Genomic DNA, 19,285 nt, shown 5'->3' with positions numbered 1-19,285 from the left:
ATATAAACCAAAAAAACCAAACTTGTTACCATGGAGTCGATTCTGACTCATGGCGACCCTAGAGGTCAGAGTAGAACTCTCCCATAGGGTTTCCAAGGAGCGCTGGTGGATTCGAACTGCTGACTTTTTGGTTAGCAGCTGATGAGTTTAACCACCGCACCACCAGGGCTCCATATATACATATACATATACACATTCACATATACATACAGACACACACTCACAAATATTTATACATAAATAATATTAAGAGTGCCCCAAGTAAAACAGTCCCAGTTAACTCAAGCCAAGGCAAAGGAGATTCTAGTTTGCTCAAGGCGACCCCCGTGCCTTTTAGCCTAACGGGACCTTCCGGAAGCCCCTATGGCCACTACTAACACGTGACCAGAATAACAAGGGAAGGGCGCAAAGCGCGCTTGTGACGTCATTTTTGTGCGTCCCTTATTCTTGGGCATTGAGTTTCCGGGCTTCTTTGAACTATGCCCAAAGTAGTGTCCAGATCCGTAGTCTGCTCCGACACCCGGGACAGGGAGGAATATGACGATGGCGAGAAGCCCCTCCACGTCTACTACTGTTTGTGCGGCCAGATGGTCCTGGTGCTGGGTAAGTAGTCGGGAACTGGGGAGCGTCTGCAAGGAGCGAAACTTCGGGTTCTTGAGGGCGAAATTCCTCTGGCTGGTATGTGGGAGCCAAGTCTTACTGAAGATTGGTGGTCTTTTCCTCTCCACGAGAATCCTCCGTACCATCCTCGCCCCACTCCTCTTTAACATCGTTCCTGTTTAACTTTGTGACTCTGTTATCCAGACTTCTACCCCCTCAAAACTAAGCTCCCTCTTTTGGAAAAAATATCCCGTATCTCCTTCTCCTCGCAAGCTTTTCAAAAACTACCTCCTCCGGAAACATTGTAACCTTTCTCTGGGATACAAGAATGCTGTAATAGTTTCATCTTAGATCAAAAGAACATAAAACCGTTCTCTGGTCCTACGTTTTTCTCCTGCTATAACCCCATTTCTTTGTTTTTATAGCAAAACTTCTCGAAAGAGTTGCCTATATTGGTTTTCTCTGCATTCTCACTTCCCATTCTCTCTTCAGCCCACTTCAGACAGGCCTGCCTTCCTACTTCACCATCTAAACCATACTTGTCAAGGTTACAAACTGAACTCCACATTGCCAGTTCCAATGGTCAGTTATCAATGCTCATGTTAATCTCCCTCTCTCAGTATTGATTGCTCCCTCCTCCTTGAAACACCTTTTTCTTTTGTTTCCAAGACTCCACTCTGTCCTGATTTTTCCTCCTACCTCAGATTTTACCCTTTCTCAGTGTCTGGGTTTTTCTTTTTCACATTTTAGGCATTGCAAGGCTCTGAGTCTCAGCCCTCTGATCTATTCACGATCTGAACTCATTCCCCAGGTCATCTCAACGAATTCCGAGCTTTAAATACCATCTGTGTCCTGATGACTCCCAAATGTTTATTTTTTTAAATAATTTTTATTGTTCTTTAAGTGAAAGTTTACAAATCCAGTCAGTCTCTCACATAAAAACTTATATACACCTTGGTACACACTCCCAATTGTTCTCCCCCTAATGAGACAACCCGCTCCCTCCCTCCACTCTCTCTTTTCGTGTCCATTTCTCCAGCTTCTAACCCCCTCCACCCTCTCATCTCCCCTCCAGGCAGGAGACGCCAACATAGTCTCAAGTGTCCACCTGATCCAAGAAGCTCACTCCTCACCACTATCCTTCTCCAACCCATTGTCCAGTCCAATGCATGTCTGAAGAGTTGGCCTCGGGAATGGTTCCTGTCCTGGGCCAACAGAAGGTCTGGGGGCCATGACCACCGGGGTCCTTCCAGTCTCAGTCAGACCATTAAGTCTGGTCTTATGAGAACCAAATGTTCATTTTTAACCTAGGCTTTTCCTCAAACTCTAATTGCCTGTTTAACATTTCCACTTGGATGTCTGATAGGTCTTTCAGATTTATCATGTTCAAAATTGAATTCATGATTTCCTACTCCCTGCCATCTAACTGCTCCTTTCATAGTCTTCCCTGTTGCAGTGAATGGTACCACTGTTCATACAGTTGTTGTTAGGTGCTGTCGAGTCGGTTCCAACTCATAGTGACCCTGTGTGCAACAGAACGAAACACTGCTGGGTCCTGTGCCATCCTCATGATCGTTGTTCATCTAGTAGCTCAGATCAAAAACCCGCAGTCATCTTTGACTCCTCTCTCTCTCATACCTTACATCCATCTAACCCATCAGCAAATTGTGCAGGTGCTTCCTTGAAAATCTATCCAGAATCTGACCACTTCTTACCACTTCCATTTCTACTACATAGTCCAAGCCACCATCATCTCTGACCTGGATTGGCATAGTAGTCTCTTGCTCTCCCTGCCTCCATTCTTGTCCCCTCTAGCCTATTTTCCACATAGCAGTCATAGTTACTTTCCTGTTCAAAACTAGTGGTTTCCTATAACATCTTTTTTTGAGTAGAACAAGATCTTTATTTATTTTTTAAATATTTTATTGTATTTTTGGTGAAAGTTTACACGGTAAATTAAGTTCCCATTTGACAGTTCTTTTACACATTGTTCTGTGACATTAGTTACATTTTTCACAGTGTGTCAGCATTCTCTTTAACTGCATTCTGGTTGTTTTGTTTCCAGTACTCTAGTTTCCCTGCCTCCCTATCTTCTTATCTTTGCTTTAGAGTAATTGTTGACCTTTTGGTCTCATAGTTTTTTTTTTTTTTTTTTTAGTAGAGCACCGTACTTACGGGTAATATCCTTTATTTTGTGTGCCACTCTGCTATTTTGCTAAAAGGTGATCTTGGGATATTTTTGGTTCAAGTTTTAAAGAGTATCTCAGGGCGATAGTCTCAGGGAGTCCTCTGGTCTCAGCTGCTCCAGTAAATCTGGACTTTTTGAGAATTTGAGTTCTGTTCCATGTTTTTCTCCCTTCTATCAGGGTCCACCTATTGTGGCCCTGATCAGAATACTTGGTAGTGGTAGCTGGGTACAATGTAGTTCTTCTGCTCTCAGGGTCCTAGAACATCTAGAATAAAACCAAAGTCCATACCAAGACCCTGTGTGATCAGGCCCCTAGCGACCTCTCAGACTTCATCTCCTGACAGTCTTCTCCTTGCTCACTGCGTTTTAGCCGCACAGGCCTTCCTGCTTTCTCTTTACCGTGTCGAAAATATTCCTGCCCCAGGAACTTTGTATTTCTTCTGCCTCAGACACTCTTCACTCAGTGCCCCTCATTTCATTTAGGCCTCTGCTTAAATGTCACTTCCTTAGAGAACACTTCCCCTGACTACCTTATCTAAAATAGCATCCCTGTTGCTCTCTGCCTGCTTGACCTGCCTAATTTTTCTTGGTAGCACTTATCACTATCTGAGATCACTATTTATCCTCTGACCCTGTCTGAATTTTTTGTTAACACTTATCACTGTCTGAAATCATACATTTCTTTTGTAAGTTTTTTGCCTCCGCTAGAATGAAGCCTTCATCAAGGCAGGAACTTTGTCTGCTTTCTTGTTTGTAAGTCACCAGTATGGTGTTAGACTAGTACATGGCACATAGAGGGCCCTCATATATTTATTGAATAAATGAATGAATGGCAAGGAGGTGTGGTGGGAAGAACATGGGCTTTGGATCATTTACATCTGGATCTGAATTCCTCTCCTGCTTCTTACTGGATGCAAATCTCTTACCTTTGTAACCATCAGTTCTCTCATCTCTAAAATAAGAATAAAAATGTGTACTTCAGCGGGTTGCCGTGAAGAGTAAATGAGCTAATGTGTAAACTGTCCAGTGCTTTCTCACTACTCTCTACCTCCTCCATTAACCTGAATCATTCTGGCCACTTTGTCTGTGACCCTTTAGGTACTTAGTTTGCATTATATCAATTTTCCATCTGCTTTATAACTGTAGCTAAATTAGTTTCCAGTAGGTTTTCATATTAAAACTCCAACTGAGGTGGGTCATTTGCATACAGTATGTATTATATCCTACCTGCCCTCTCTCTCCTGAGCACTTATCCACCTTTTCCAATGCTGCCCTCATACACATTGCAGTGTGCTTGATTGTCTCTGATTCTAATGCATTGTAACACCAACCAAGTATACCGTGATCACAGAAATATTCGTAGAAAGCTTGAATTGCAGTGCCGAGAAGGACTTTTAAGGTAATATAATCCACTTATGCTTCAAATAGGAGTCCCTGGGTAGCACAAAAGGTTAAGCACTCAACTACAAGCCAAAAGATTGGCAATTTGAACCCACCCAGAGGTGCCTTGGGAGACTAGCCTGGTGATGTGCTTTTGAAAGCTCACGGTCTTAAAAACCCTATGGAACAGTTCTACTCTCAACACATGAGGTCGCCATGAGTCAGAATTGACTCCACGGCAACTAACAGCAATAGTCTTTCAAATGAGGGGAGGACTAAGAAAGAGGAAATGATTTGCCAAAGATCACAAGGGTAGTGACAGAGCTGGAACCAAAATCCAGGTCTCCAGTTCCAACCAGGGACCCAATAGATGGTCCCAGATGGAACGGGAGAAAGATGTAGAACAAAACTCAAATTCCTGAAAAAAGGCCAGACTTACTGAACCGGTAGAGACTAGAAGAACTCCCAATGACTAGCCCTGGAGATACTCTTTAAGCTTGGAACTCAAACCACTCCCAGAGGTCACCTTTCAGCCAAATGACAGATTGGCCCATAAAATAAATATTATCACCCGTGAGTACTGTGCTTCTCAAAATAATCATCTAGATGAAACCAAATGGTTAACATTTACTCTAGACCAAAGATGAGAAGGCTACGGGGGATAGGGAAGCTGGATTAATGAAACAGAACAACCAAAATGGAACTAACAAGAATGCTGATATATTGTGAAGAATGTAACCAGTGTCACTGAAAAATATGTGTAGAAATTGTTAAATGAGAACTGTCTTAGTCATCTAGTGCTGCTATAACAGAAATACCACAAGTGGATGACTTTAACAAAGAGAAATTTATACTCTCACAGTTTAGTAAGCTAGAAGTCCAAATTCAGGGCATCAACTCCAGAGGAAGGCTTTCTCTATCAGCTCTGGAGGAAGGTCTTTGTCATCAGTCTTCCCCTGGTTGAGGAGTTTCTCAGGTTAAGGGACCCCAGATCCAAAGGATAAGCTCTGCTCCCAGCACTGCTTTCTTGGTAGTATGAGGTCCCACTCTCTCTACTTCCTTCCCTTTCCTTTTGTCTCTTGAGAGGTAAAAGGTGGTGCAGGCCACACCCCAGGGAAACTCCCTTTACTTGTTGGATCAGGGATGTGACCTTAGCCAGGGTGTTACAATTCCACCCTAAACCTCTTTAACATAATCTAATCTTGTCTCGTTAACCACAGGCAGAGATTAGGATTTACAACACTTGTAAGAAAATTATATCAATCACAAAATGGAGGACAGACATACAATACTGGGAATTATGGCCCAGCCAAATTGGTACACATATTTTGGGGAGACACAATTCAATCCATGACAGGAACTTAATTTCCTATGTAAAGTTTCCAAAAAAATGCAATAAAATATTAAAAGAAAAACCCAGGTCTCCTGACACCAAGTCATTTTTAGTTGGCAAATTCAATGCTAGGCTTCAATGTGTATAACAATTATAGTGGAAAAAAAAATTAGACTGCTAAGGGCCCCACAGAAAGCTTCTGATTGTCCCAGGATATTTTTTGGTGGCTCTAGTGACCAAATCTTTCTCCATTCCTTCAGACTGTCAGTTAGAGAAGTTACCCATGAGGCCCCGGGATCGATCTCGTGTGATTGATGCTGCCAAACATGCCCATAAGTTTTGTAATACAGAAGATGAGGAAACTGTGTACCTCCGGAGGTAAGAGGTTGACACTGTCAGTCTAGGATTTCCCTATTGTGTTGGGGTCTAGATCTGAGGACTATAAATCCCCGTGCAGTGTTGAGCATGTCATCCAGTTGGGCCCAATCCTTTGATGTTTCTGGTAGTTCTCTAACTTCTTAGTGCAGCAATACCCTTATTGTGCTTTGTTGAAATGGTGCTAAGGTGTGATTCTATTTTTTGCAAGTAGGATCAGTTCAAACAACCTGTAATCCTTTGGAGCATACCATGTGCCAGGCACTGAGCTAGGGGCTGGATCTGTGAAGATGAATAAGCTATGGTTCCTATCATTAAAGAGCTCACAGCACAGTGAAGACATAGACTACCTATTGTGACATGAGGGGAGCCCTGGTGGTGCAGTAGTTAAAGCATTCAGCCGACCTTTAGGTCAGCAGTTCAAACCTACCAGCTGCTTCCCGGGAGAAAGATGTGGCAGTCTGCTTCCGTAAAGATTTACAGTCTTGGAAACCCTATACGGCGGTTCTGCTCTGTCCTACAGAGTCCCTATGAATTAGAATCCACTCGACAGCAGTGGGTTTGTTGTGATATGATAGACTACTGGGGTGTGAACAAAAGGTGTGGGAAAACAGGGGGGAGTAGGTCATTCTGTCTGAATGAAGGTCAGGAAAGACTTCAAAAGGAGGTGGCATTTATTTTGGGCCTTGAACTAGGATTGCACCAAGTAGCTGAGGGGGTGAGGAATACTCCAGGTAGAGCAAATATGGAAGCATTAAAAAGACCAAGCATGGAGGGCTTGGGAAAATTGAAGTCACCTGGGGATGGCGCACAGGTTACTTTATAGGAACGGGTTTATGTGTACTGGGATGGGAAAAGTAAAGTGCTGAAGTAGACCAGCTTGGACTTTATCTGTAGGCAATGGAGAGGCATCACTGATTTTTAAGCAGGAAAGTGACATGGTTAGATCTGTTTTAGATTTGGAGGTCCTTGGTGTATATGAGAAATTGAAACCTGGGAAGGGACAAAGTTACATAGAGAGTGTAGAGCAAGAGAGGGGGCTGAAAATGCAATCTTGGGAAACACTGGCATGTAAAAAGCAGACAAAATAATTGGAACAGAATCAGGAGAACCTGGTAGTTTGGAAGACGAGAGGAGAGAGTTTTAAGACGTGTGGGGGGCGGGGGCGGGGAGCAGAGGGTTTTTCCTCGACAGGTTGCCAAATGCCACGAAGAAATCAATCCTGAGGAATTCAAAAGTCCATCCATTTATTCAGCAAATATTTACTGAGTTGCTACTGTGTGCCAGGTACTGTCTTAGGAGCCTGGGAATACAAGCAAAAAGCCTTGCCCTTATGGAGCTTATATTCTAGAGTCGAAGCAGAAAAAGCTACGGGTTGACAGCTAGCTGTTTATTTAAGAAACCAAACTGTTGTCAGCCCACACTAATGAAAAGAGTTAGAAACCATTTCTGGATAACTTTCAGCAGTAAATCAGGTATCAAGCACCATTGTAACAACTGGGCATTTAGAATTGTGCAGCTGAAGAGAAAATTGGTTATCTATGGGATACAACTAGGAGTGCAGATTATAAAACAAAAATCACAAAGCAATGCCCACCAGAAAATATCATGAAAATACTCCATTATGGTATTGTCTTAGTCATCTAGTGCTGCTATAACAGAAATACCACAAGTGGGTGTCTTTAACAAAGAGAAATTTATTCTCTCACAGTCCAGTAGGCTGCAAGTCCAAACTCAGGGCATCAGCTCCAGAGGAGTGCTTACTCTGTCTGCTCCTTGTCATCAATCTCCCCCTGAACTAGGAGTTTCTCCACACAGGGACTCCTGATCCAAAGGACACACTATGCTGTGATGCTTCTTTTTTGGTGGTATGAGGTCCCCAACTCTCTGCTCGCTTCCCTTTCCTTTTATCCCTTGTAAGATAAAAGGTGGTTGGTATGGATTGAATTATATCCCCCCCCCGCCCCCCAAAATGTGTGTATCAACTTGGTTAGGCCATGTGTGGTTGTCCTCCATTTTGTGATTGTAATTTTATGTTGAGAGGTTTAGGGTGGGATTGTAACACCACCCTTACTCAGGTCACCTCCCTGATCCAAGGTAAAGAGAGTTTCCCTGGGGTGCAGCCTGCATCACCTTTTATCTCTCAAGAGATAAAAGGAAAGGGAAGCAAGCAGAGAGTTGGGGACCTCATACCACCAAGAAAGCAGCACCAGGAGCAGAGCGCGTCCTTTGGATACGGGGTCCCTGTGCCTGAGAAGCTCCTTGACCAGGGGGACATTGAGGACAAGGACCTTCCTCCAGAGCTGACAAAGAGAAAAAGGCTTCCTCTGGAGCCAACGCCATGAATTTGGACTTCTAGCCTACTAGACTGTGAGAAAATAAATTTCTCTTTGTTAAGGCCATCCCCTTGTGGTATTTCTGTTATGGCAGCACTAGATGACTAAGACAGTGGTGCAGGCCACAGCCCAGGGAAACTCCCTTTACAGTGGATCAAGGATGTGACCTGAGCAAGGGTGTTACATCCCAACCTAATCCTCTCTAACCACAGGCAGAGATTATGATTTATAACAGTTAGGAAAATTGTAAAATTGAGGACAGCCACATAATACTGGGAATCATGGCCTAACCAAGTTGATGCTTATTTTGGGGGGACAGAGTTCAATCCATTACAGGTATATAGGAAGGTTTATAAATAACGTGTTTTATCTAGGGCTAATCCATTCTCTTGTGGTTAGTCTCCTTCCATTAACCTTTATTTAGGTTTCTGATTTTGAAAATTATCATCTTTGGGATCGTTTAAAAATATTTATTAGGGTCTTCAGTTAATACAAAAAGTATCTAACAACACAACTAGGCTGCAAGCTTCTGTGGTGCTATAAGACAGATGCCATCACCTCTAAGCCAGAAAACTGCTGGGTGGCCCTAGGCCGAAGTAGAAACCCCAGGCTCCAATCAGCTTGATCCTGGAGGTGAGTCAGGTATTACCCAGGTTGGTGGCCTCTGGTTAAATGAGTCTGTTGGGCCACAGAGTTCTTAGAATTTCATGGTAAACTTCCCCATCAGTTGACACAGTTCCTGTTCTAATCATGAATAGTTGTTCCAAGGGTCCACTCTGGTGTGCTTCCTGTTGACCAAGGTGGAATTTCGGTCTGCTCTTACCTGTCCTGTTCTTCTAGCTGAGTATGGGAAGCACCGGTTACTGCCCAGTGCGTACCCTGGAGCCCATCACTTTCCACCTCCAAGCCTCTTCATGCTATCATGATACTATCATTCCCTAGTACTCTCTTTCCCTTCATTCACCACTCCCCCAATTGTGAATCCAGTGGGTGCTTTTCTGTCCATGTCTTTCTTAACCATGCCTGCCTTGATGCACTCTCCTGCTTTGATTTTTGTGAAGCTGCCCTTGTGTGGTTCCTCATCTTCTTTGGACTTCTCCATCTTCTGGATTCTTACTATTCTGTCTGTCCCTTAAATGTTGGTATTCTCCAGGGTTCTTACCTTAATTTTGTCCCCTCTTTTATACTCTCGTTGGGCATTCTCATCACTGCACATAGCATCAGTTACACTTATATACTGATGAGTCTCAAAATCTAGATCTGCCTGCATTTCTCTCTTGCTTTCCAGAACTGTATATCTAACTGCCTATTCTACCTCTTTGCCTGGATTGCATGTCCTACCTCAGACCCAACATGACCAAGGCCAAACTCATTGTTTCTCCACTGTGGAGAATAGTGCACATGGATTCACTCAATAGTACTCCAACACTCCTCAATTATACCTTCCTATTTTTTGTTTTATTTTATACACTAGTGTCTGTAAGGTTAGAGTCCATACTCCAGCTCTCTCTACCCCCAACAGCTAAGGTTATACATGTGACTTAGCTTTTGCCAAGTGAAATGAATGTATGTAGAAGTTGTTGAACAGGGTTTCCAAGGAAAGCCCTTTTTTGCTCTTTTATCCTTCCTGCCTTTTGGAAAGTGTACATAATTGGAATACCAGCAACCATCCTAGAAGCAGGAAGGAAAAGTCACAAAATTTGCAGAGCTTTTGCCCTGCTGTCCTTGAGTCTCTGAATCATTGCCTGGAACTGCCTTCCTCTGGACTCCTTTTACATGAGAGAACAAACTCTTGTGTTTAAGCTACTGCGGTTAGGTTTCTTACTATCAACACAATTCCTTGCTTTTCCTCCTCTAATGATGCATGAAAGAAGTGGTTAAGGTACTTGGCTGCTAACTGAAAGGTCGGTGGTTCAAACCCACCAGCTGTTCTGCGAGAGAAAAGACCTGGCGATTTGCTCCCATAAAGATTTCAGCCTAGGAAACCCTATGGGGTGGTTCTACTCTGTCCTATAGGGTCACTATGAGTCAGAGTCGACTCCACAGCACACAGCAACACCAACAACAGCATGATGAATGATACCACCATTGGTGTGATATGGTGGCCCACGCTAGAAATCTGGGAGTCGCTCCTTGCTTTGTCTCACCCATTCCCCCACCATTCCTGTACACATCCAGTCACTCCCCTTGTACTACTGACTCTGCCTTCACTCTGTCTGCTACTGACTGAATTATTTTCTTTATCTAAAGTGCACATCATGTCAGTCCCCTGCTTAAAACCTTTCTGTGGCTCTTTATCACCTACAGCAGCTTTCAAACATTTGTAGAGAACATATCCTTTCTTCAAATGTTATCCAGAAGTATAGACAAATAAGACCGGTAAGCAGGAAGCTGCTCTGATTAGCAAGAGTCGTGCCCAGTTGTTAAGGACCCCCCCTCCCTATCCTACAGGGGTCAGTGATGCACAATTTGGAAACCCTGGTGGCATACCTGCTAACCAAAATGATCTGCTAACCAAAAGGTCAGCAATTCACATCTACCAGGTGCTCCTTGGAAACTCTGTGGAACAGTTCTACTCTGTCCTATAGGGTCGCTATGACTCGGAATCGACTCGATGGCAACAGGTTTGATTTTTGGTTTTTGGTTCACAATTTAAAATCTAAGCCTGGAGGCCATCTCTGGTCTGGCATTGGCTTACCCATTCATCCTCATCTCCTGGTACTCCCTTGATTTTTTCTTTTTTTAACAGCAACAAGTATTTAATATTTTTTTAAACAAAAGTGTTTCACATAGTTTCTGTGAATCAGGAATTCAGAAGCAGCTTAGCTGGATGGTTCTAATCTCAAGTCTCTTATGGGGCTGTGGTCAAGATGTTGGCATGAGTGTAGTCATCTGAAGGCATGATTAGGGCTGAAGGATCTACTTCCAGGGGGGCCTAGTCACTTAGCTGGCAACTTAACGCTAACTATCGGCAAGAAGCCTCAGTTCCTCTGCACAATGATCTTCCCATAGGGCTGCTTCCAAAGAGCAGTCCAAGAGAGAGCAAGGTGGGAGCTGCAATGTCTTTTGTGACCTAGCCTCAGGAGTTGCACACCATTTCTGCGATGTCCTATTGGTATCACAGGTCAGCCTTACTCATTGTGGGAGGGGACTCCACAAGGGTGTGAATACCAGGGGGCAAGGATCATTTAGATCCATTAGAGGCTGGCTATCAGATCCAGGGAGACTGTTTTGCTTTGTTTTTGGTCACAACGCACTCCCTATCTCATCGATTACTAGAGTTTCTTGGGATAGGAAAGAAATGTCAAGGTCAATTAGTCCAGTCATCCAGCTTATGTTAGTGACTTCTTAATAATTATATCACTTATAAACCTTGTCTTACTTACATTGTTGTTGTTGTGTGTCATCAAATCAATTCTGACTCATAGCGACCCATTTTGACAGAACTGCCCCATAGGGTTTCCTGGGCTGTAATCTTTACAGGGGAACCCTGGGTGGTGCAGTGGTTAAGGGCTGTGGCCGCTAACCGAAAGGTTGGTGGTTTGAATCTACCAGCCACTCCTTGGAAACACTATGGGGGCCGTTCTACTCTGTCCTGTAGGGTCACTGTGAGTAGGAATCGATTCAATGGCAACAGGTTTAATCTTTACGGGAGGAGATTGCCAGGTCTTTTCTCCCATGGAGCGGCTGGTGGGCTCAAACTGTTGACTTTTCAGTTAGCCACTGAGTGCTTAACCATTGCACCACCAGGGTCCTTTCGTTTACATTAGAGTCTCAATATCTCAATAAGGTGACCTTTTTAGAGCAGGAACCCTGTTATACTTCTGAGACCCTTAGGACGTCTTGCCTGTTTCTTGATGCGTAGTGAGGAATAGATACATTTTTGTAAACTTGATAAATTCCCACTTGGCAATTGGCATTTGAAGATTAACTCATTGGTAAATATTCAGGCCCCCTTGATTTGATGCTTTCTGTGTTTCAAAAGCTCGGGTTTATGGGATTAGCTAACTCCAGGATTCTAGGAGAAATCAGCTGTATGGTGATTCTCTCCCTTTGGGCTGAAGTTGAATTTAGATTTCCAGTAGAAACCAGATGGGGTATGTTGTTGTTTTTAGGTTCCATCGAGTCAATTCCAACTCATAGCAACCCCATATGACAGAGTAGAACTGCCCCATAGGGTTTTCTAGGCTGTAATCTTTACAGGAGATTGCCAGGTTTTTCTCTTGTGGAGCTGCTGGGTAGGTTCGAACCACCAACCTGGTAGTTAGCAGCCAAACACTAAACCATTACACCACTGTTGTTGTTGTGTGCTTTCGAGTCAATTCTGACTCATAGCGACCCTATAGGACAGAATAGAACTGCCCCATAGGATTTCCAAGGAGCAGCTGGTGGATTCAAACTGCTCATCTTTTGGTTATCAGCCTGAGCTCTTAACCACTGTGGCACCAGGGCTCCATTGGACCACTAGGGCTCCTTATATGTAGTATAAACTAAACCAAACCCACTGCTGTTGAGTCAATTCCAACTCATAGGGACCCCATAGGGTTCTCAAGGCTGTAAATCTCTATGGAAGCAGACTGCCTCATGTTCCTCTGCAGAGTCGCTGATGGTTTCGAACCGTCAGCCTTTCGGTTAGCAGCTGATTGCTTTAACTACTGCACCATCAGGGCTTCTATATATGGAGTATACAGAACTGAAAATATCTCTGGTGCCCTAGTCCAGTAATGTTGGTGAGTCGAAGCACATTTGACAGGAGTAACTTGTAAAGGGAGAGGCAGAAGGTCAAAGGTGGCGGAGAGCACAGGCTTTGGAGCAGCCCAGCAGCACCACTTTGTAACCCTGGGCAGGTCACCTAACCTCTCTGAGCTCCAGTTTCCATTTCCTTCAATGGGGGTAATAATACTCATGTCTTGTTAAAGGGCAACTGGTACTCTCCTACAGTACCTGAAGAACCACAAATAGTAATCATCGTGTTGGAAAGCACTTCGGCAGCGTTAGGTATAGCTAAAGATGCACTTAATATACACCTCAGCAATTCTGCTCTTGGTGTGTGCCTTAGAGAAGTGGTGCTCAGCCTTGGCTGTGTTAGAACCACCTGGAGGAATTTTTGTTTTTTTAATCCTGATGCTTCAGCTTAACCCTCATATATTTAGTTCTTTTTTAGAATGGGATATGATTCACACACCGTAAAACTCAACATTTTAAAGTGTACAATTCAGCAGTTTTTAGTATATTCATAAGGTTGTGCAAACATTGTAACTATTTAACTTCGAAACATTTTCATCACTCCAAACAGAACCCCTATTCCTATTAGCAGTTGTTCCCCACTCCCCTCTTTCCCCAGCCCTGACAACCACTAATCTACTTTCTGTCTCTATGGATTTGCCTATTCTGAACATTTCGTATAAATGGAATCATACGCTATGTGGTCATTTGCAACCGCCTTCTTTCACGGAGCATAATGTTTTCAGTACTTCTTTCCTTTTTGTGGCTGAGTAATATTCCATTGTATGGCTATACCACATTTTGTTTATCCATTCATCAGTTGATGGAAATTTGGGTTGTTTCTACTTTTTAACTATTCTGACTAATGCTGCCATGAACATTCACGTACAAGTCTTTGTGAGGACATGTGTTTTCAGTTCTTTTGCATATGTACCTAGAAATGGAATTGCTGGGTCATGGCAATGGGTTTGGTTTTTTTTTTTTTGGTATGGTAACTCTTATGTTTAACCTTTTGAGGAACTGCCATATTGTTTTCCAAAGTGGCTATACCATTTTACATTTCTACCAGCAGTGTGTGAGGGTTCTGATTTCTCCACATCTTTGCCAACACTTGTTATTTTCTGTTGCTTGATTGTAGTCATCCTGGTGGGTGTGAAGTGGTATTTCATTGTGACTTTGATTTTGCATCAGGGAAAATGGGTAATGATGACTAATGATGTTGAACATGTTTTCATATGCTTATTGGCCATTTGTGTATCTTTGGAGAAATGTCTATTCAAATTCTTTGCCCATTTTAAATTGGGTTATTTGTGTTTTTATCGTTGAGTTGTCAGAGTACCTTATATGTTCTAGATACTAGTACCTTATCAAGAGGCCCTGGTGGTGCAGTGGTTAAGCGCTCAGCTGCTAACCGAAAGGTTGGCGGTTCGAACCCACCAGCTGCTCCATAGGGGAAAGATGTGACAGTATGCTTCGTTAAAGATTACAGCCCTGGAAACCCTATGGGGCAGTTCTGTTGTATCCTATACGGTCACTGTGAGTCAGAATGGACTTGATGGCGATGTTTTTTTTTTTTTGTTTTTAGTACCTTATCAAATATTTGATTTGGAAATTTTTCTCCCAGTCTGTGAATTGTCTTTTCACTTTATTGATGGTATCCTTTGAAACACAAGTTTTTAAAGTTTCATCAAGTCCAATTTATCTATTTTTTCTTTGGGTGCTTGTACTTTAGATGTCATTTCTAAGAAACCATTACCTAATCCAAGGCCAGGAAGATGTACACCTATGTTTTCTTCAAAGAGTTTTATAATTTTAGTTCTTACATTTAGGGCTTTGATCTGTTTTGAGTTAATTTAAGTATATATATGGTGTGTCTTAGGGGCTGGGTTCTCCAGAGAAGCAAAACCAGTGAACCAAGCTACTCCTTAGAAACCCTATGGGGCAATTCTACTCTGTCCTGTAGGGTTGCTATGAGCTGGAATTGACTCGATGGCAAAAAAAAAAAAATTGTAACCTCAACCATTACATGGTGTGATGTGAAGGTCTAAAATTATTATTTAGCATGTGGATATCCAGCTGTTCTGGCACCATTTGTTGAAAAGACTATTCTTTCCTCACTGACTGGTTTTGGCACCTTTGTAAAAATCAATTCATTGTAGATGTATGGGTTTATTTCTGGACTCTTGAATTCTGTTCCATTGATCTCTATATCTGTATGCCAATATCACACTGTCTTGATTGCTGTAGCTTTGTAGTAAGTTTTGGAATTGGGAGATATGAGCCCTAAAATGTTGTTCTCTTTCAAATTGTTTTGGCTATTCTGGGTCCCTTGCATTTCGAAATGAATCTTAGAATTACCTTGTCGATTGCTGCAGAAAAGGCAACTGGGGTTTTAATGGGGATTGTGTTGAATTTGTAGATGAATTCGGTGACTCTTGCCATCTTAACAATATTAAGTCTTGAACATAATATTCTTGAACATGGAATGTCTTTCCATTTTATTTTGGTCTTTTAAAATTTCTTTCAACAATGTTTTATAGTTTTCTGCGTATAAGTTTTGCACCTTTTTTGTTAACTTTATTCCTGAGTATTTTATTGTTTTTGATACTATTGAAAATAGAATTTTTAAATTTCACTTTCAGTTTCCTCATTCCTACTATATAGAAATCCAATTGATTTTTGTATATTACTCTTGAATCCTGCAAACTTGCTGAACTCATTTGTTAGGTCTCACATTTTGTGTGGATTCTTTAGGGTTTTCTGTATATAAGATCATCTCATCTGCAAATGGAGTCGGTTTTATTCTTCTTTTCTCATCCGGATGCCTTTTCCCTGTCCTGGCTAGAACCTCCAGTACAGTGTTGGATAGAAATGGTGAGAGGGAACATCATTGCCTTGTTCCTGATTTTAGAGGGAAAGCTTTCAGTCTTTCATACCATTAACCAAAACAAACAAACAAAAAATCTAAACCCATTGCCCTGGAGTCAATTCCAACTCATAGTGACCCTATAGGGCGGGGTAGAACTGCCACATAGAGTTTACGAGGAGTGCCTGGTGGACTTCAACTGCTGACCTTTTGGTTAGCAACCATAGCACTTAAACACTATGCCACCAGGGTTTCGTACCATTAACTGTGAGTTTTTTGTAGATACCCTTTATCAGGTTGAAGAAGATCCCTTCTATTCCTAATTTCTTGAGTGTTTTTTTAAATCATGAAAGGGCGTTGGATTTTGTCAGGTACTTTTTTGTGTCTATTGAAATGATCATGGAGTTTTTTTCCCCTTTATTTTATTAATATGGTATATAACAGTGATTAATTTTTCTATGTTGAACCAACCTTGGAACCCAACCCAGAATAAATTCCAAATGGTCATGGTGTATAATCCTTTTAATATGCTGCTAGATTCAGTTTGTTAGTACTTTGTTGGGGCTCTGGTTGAGAGCCCGAGTGCTAACCAAAAGGTCAGCAGTTTGAATCTACCACCGACTCCTTGGAAACCCTATGAGGCAGTTCTACTCTGTCCTAAAGGGTTGCTATGAGTCAGAATCGACTCGACCGCAAGTTTTTTTTTTTTTTTTAGTATTTTGTTGAGGATTTTCACATCATCTATATTCATTTTTTTATATTCATAAGGGATACTGGTCTGTCTTGTGGTGTCTTTGGCTTTGGTAAGAGTGTTATGTGGCCCCCTAGGATTAATTGGAGGATTAGTGATAATCTTTCTTTAATCATTTGGTAAAATTCAGCAAGAAGCCATCTGATCCTGGGCTTTCTTTGTGGGAAGTTTTTTGATTACTAATTTAATCTCATTTTTACAGGTCTATTCAGATTTCTGCTTCCTCTTGAGTTAGTTTTTGGAGTCTTTGTCTTTCTGGGAATTCGTCCATTTCATCTAGGTTATCTAATTTGTTAACATACAGTTGTTCATGCTGTTCTCTTATAATCCTTTTTTATTTGTGTAAGTTTGATAGTACTCTGTTGATTTGATTTTTTAAAAAATTTTTTGTGGTAAAAATTATGTAACACAAACAGCAAAAAGATGGAAGCAACCAAGGTGCCCATCAATGGATGAATGGATAAATAAATTATGGTATAGTCACACAATGGAATACTACGCATTGATAAAGAACAGTGAGGAATCTGTGAAACATTTCATAACATGGAGGAACCTGGAAGGAATTAATGCTGAGTGAAATCAGTCAGTTGCAAAAGGACAAATATTGTATAAGGCCACTATTATAAGAACTTGAAAAATAGTTTAAACTGAGAAGAAAACATTCTTTTGTGGTTACGAGAGCGGGGAGGGAGGGAGGCTGGGAGAGGAGCATTCACTAATTAGATAGTAGATAAGAACTACTTTAGGTGAAGGGAAAGACAGCACACAATACGGGAGGGTCAGCACAATTGGACTAAACCAAAATCAAAGAAGTTTCCTGAATAAACTGAATTCTTTGAAGGCCAGTGTAGCATGGGCACAGGTTTGCGGACCATGGTTTCAGGGGACATCTAAGTCAAGTGGCATAATAAAATCTATGAAGAAAACATTCTGCATCCCGCTTTGAAGAGTGGCATCTGGGGTCTTAAACGCTAGCAAGCAGCCATCTAAGATGCATCAATTGGTCTCAACCCACCTGGATCAAAGGAGAATGAAGAACACCAAGGACGCGAGGCAATTACGAGCCCAAGACAGAAAGGGCCACATGAACCAGCGACTACATCATCCTGAGACCAGAAGAACTAGATGGTGCCCGGCTACAATCGATGACTGCCCTGGCAGGGAGCACAACAGAGAACCCCTGAGGGAGCAGAACAGCAGTGAGATGCAGACCCCAAATTCTCATAAGACCAGACTTCATGATCTTACTGAGACTAGAAGGACCCTGGTGGCCATGGCCCCCAGACTTCTGTTGGCCCAGGACAGGAACTGTTCCCAAAGTCAACTTTTCAGACATGGATTGGAGTGGACAATGGGTTGGAGAGGGATGCTGGTGAGGAGTGAGCTTCTTGGATCAGGTGGACACTTGAGACTATGTTGGCATCTCCTGCCTGGAGGGGAGATGAGAGGGTGGAGAGGGTTAGAAGCTGGGGCGAAATGGACATGAAAAGAGAGAGTAGAGGGAGAGAGCACAATAAAAATTATTTAAAAAATTATGTAACACAAAATTGGCCATTTTAACCATTTTTTTATTTTTATAATTTTTATTGTGCTTTAAGTGAAAGTTTACAAATCAAGTCAGTCTCTCACAGAAAAACCCATATACACTTTGCTACATACTCGCAATTACTCTCCCCTTAATGAGACAGCCTGCTCTCTCCCTCCACTCTCTCTTTTCATGTCCATTTCGCCAGCTTCTAACCCCCTCCACCCTCTCATCTCCCCTCCAGGCAGGAGATGCCAACATAGTCTCAAGTGTCCACCAGATCCAAGAAGCTCACTCCTCACCAGCATCCCTCTCCAAACCATTGTCCAGTCCAATCCATATCTGAAGAGTTGGCTTCAGGAACGGTTCCTGTCCTGGGCCAACAGAAGGCCTGGGAGCCATGACCACCGGGGTCCCTCTAGTCTCAGTCAGACCATTAAGAATGGTCTTACGAGAATTTGGGGTCTGCATCCCACTGCTCTCCTGCTCCCTCAGGGGTTCTCTGTTGTGTTCCCTGTCAGGGCAGTCATCGGTTGTAGCCGGGCACCATCTAGTTCTTCTGGTCTCAGGATGATGTAGTCGCTGGTTCATGTGGCCCTTTCTGTCTCTTGGGCTCGTAATTGCCTCGTGTCCTTGGTGTTCTTCATTCTCCTTTGATCCAGGTGGGTTGAGACCAATTGATGCATCTTAGATGGCTGCTTGCTAGCATTTTAAGACCCCAGACGCCACTCTTTAAAGCGGGATGCAGAATGTTTTCTTCATAGATTTTATTATGCCACTTGACTTAGATGTCCCCTGAAACCATGGTCCGCAAACCCGTGCCCCTGCTACACTGGCCTTCAAAGTATTCAGTTTATTCAGGAAACTTCTTTGGTTTTGGTTTAGTCCAATTGTGCTGACCCCCCCGTATTGTGTGCTGTCTTTCCCTTCACCTAAAGTAGTTCTTATCTACTGTCTAATTATTGAATACCCCTTTCCCAGCCTCCCTCCCTCCCCGCTCTCATAACCACAAAAGAATGTTTTCTTCTCAGTTTAAACTATTTTTCAAGTTCTTATAATAGTGGCCTTATATGATATTTGTCCTTTTGCAACTAATTTCACTCAGCACAATGCCTTCCAGGTTCCTCCATGTTATGAAATTTTTCACAGGTTCCTCACTGTTCTTTATCAATGCGTAGTATTCCATTGTGTGACTATACCAAAATT

At 42.5% G+C, this 19,285-nt stretch overlaps 1 protein-coding gene across 1 annotated transcript in view; it reads left to right on the top strand.

Annotated features, from left to right (window-relative positions):
- The first annotated feature begins 442 nt into the window (after positions 1–442).
- Positions 443–19,285, top strand: part of STEEP1 (STING1 ER exit protein 1) — a 38,059-nt gene continuing 19,216 nt past the window's right edge. The window contains exons 1-2 of the mRNA XM_003414783.4: positions 443–603; positions 5,762–5,879. Coding sequence (XP_003414831.1) covers positions 480–603; positions 5,762–5,879 — 242 coding nt within the window. The 5' untranslated portion in view covers positions 443–479. The remainder of the gene's footprint in view (positions 604–5,761; positions 5,880–19,285) is intronic.

This window comes from Loxodonta africana, chromosome X (genome assembly GCF_030014295.1).
Source record: "Loxodonta africana isolate mLoxAfr1 chromosome X, mLoxAfr1.hap2, whole genome shotgun sequence".
Lineage (NCBI taxonomy): Eukaryota > Metazoa > Chordata > Mammalia > Proboscidea > Elephantidae > Loxodonta > Loxodonta africana.
Note: the sequence above shows the minus strand (reverse complement) of the source record. Positions and strands in the feature narration are given on the sequence as shown.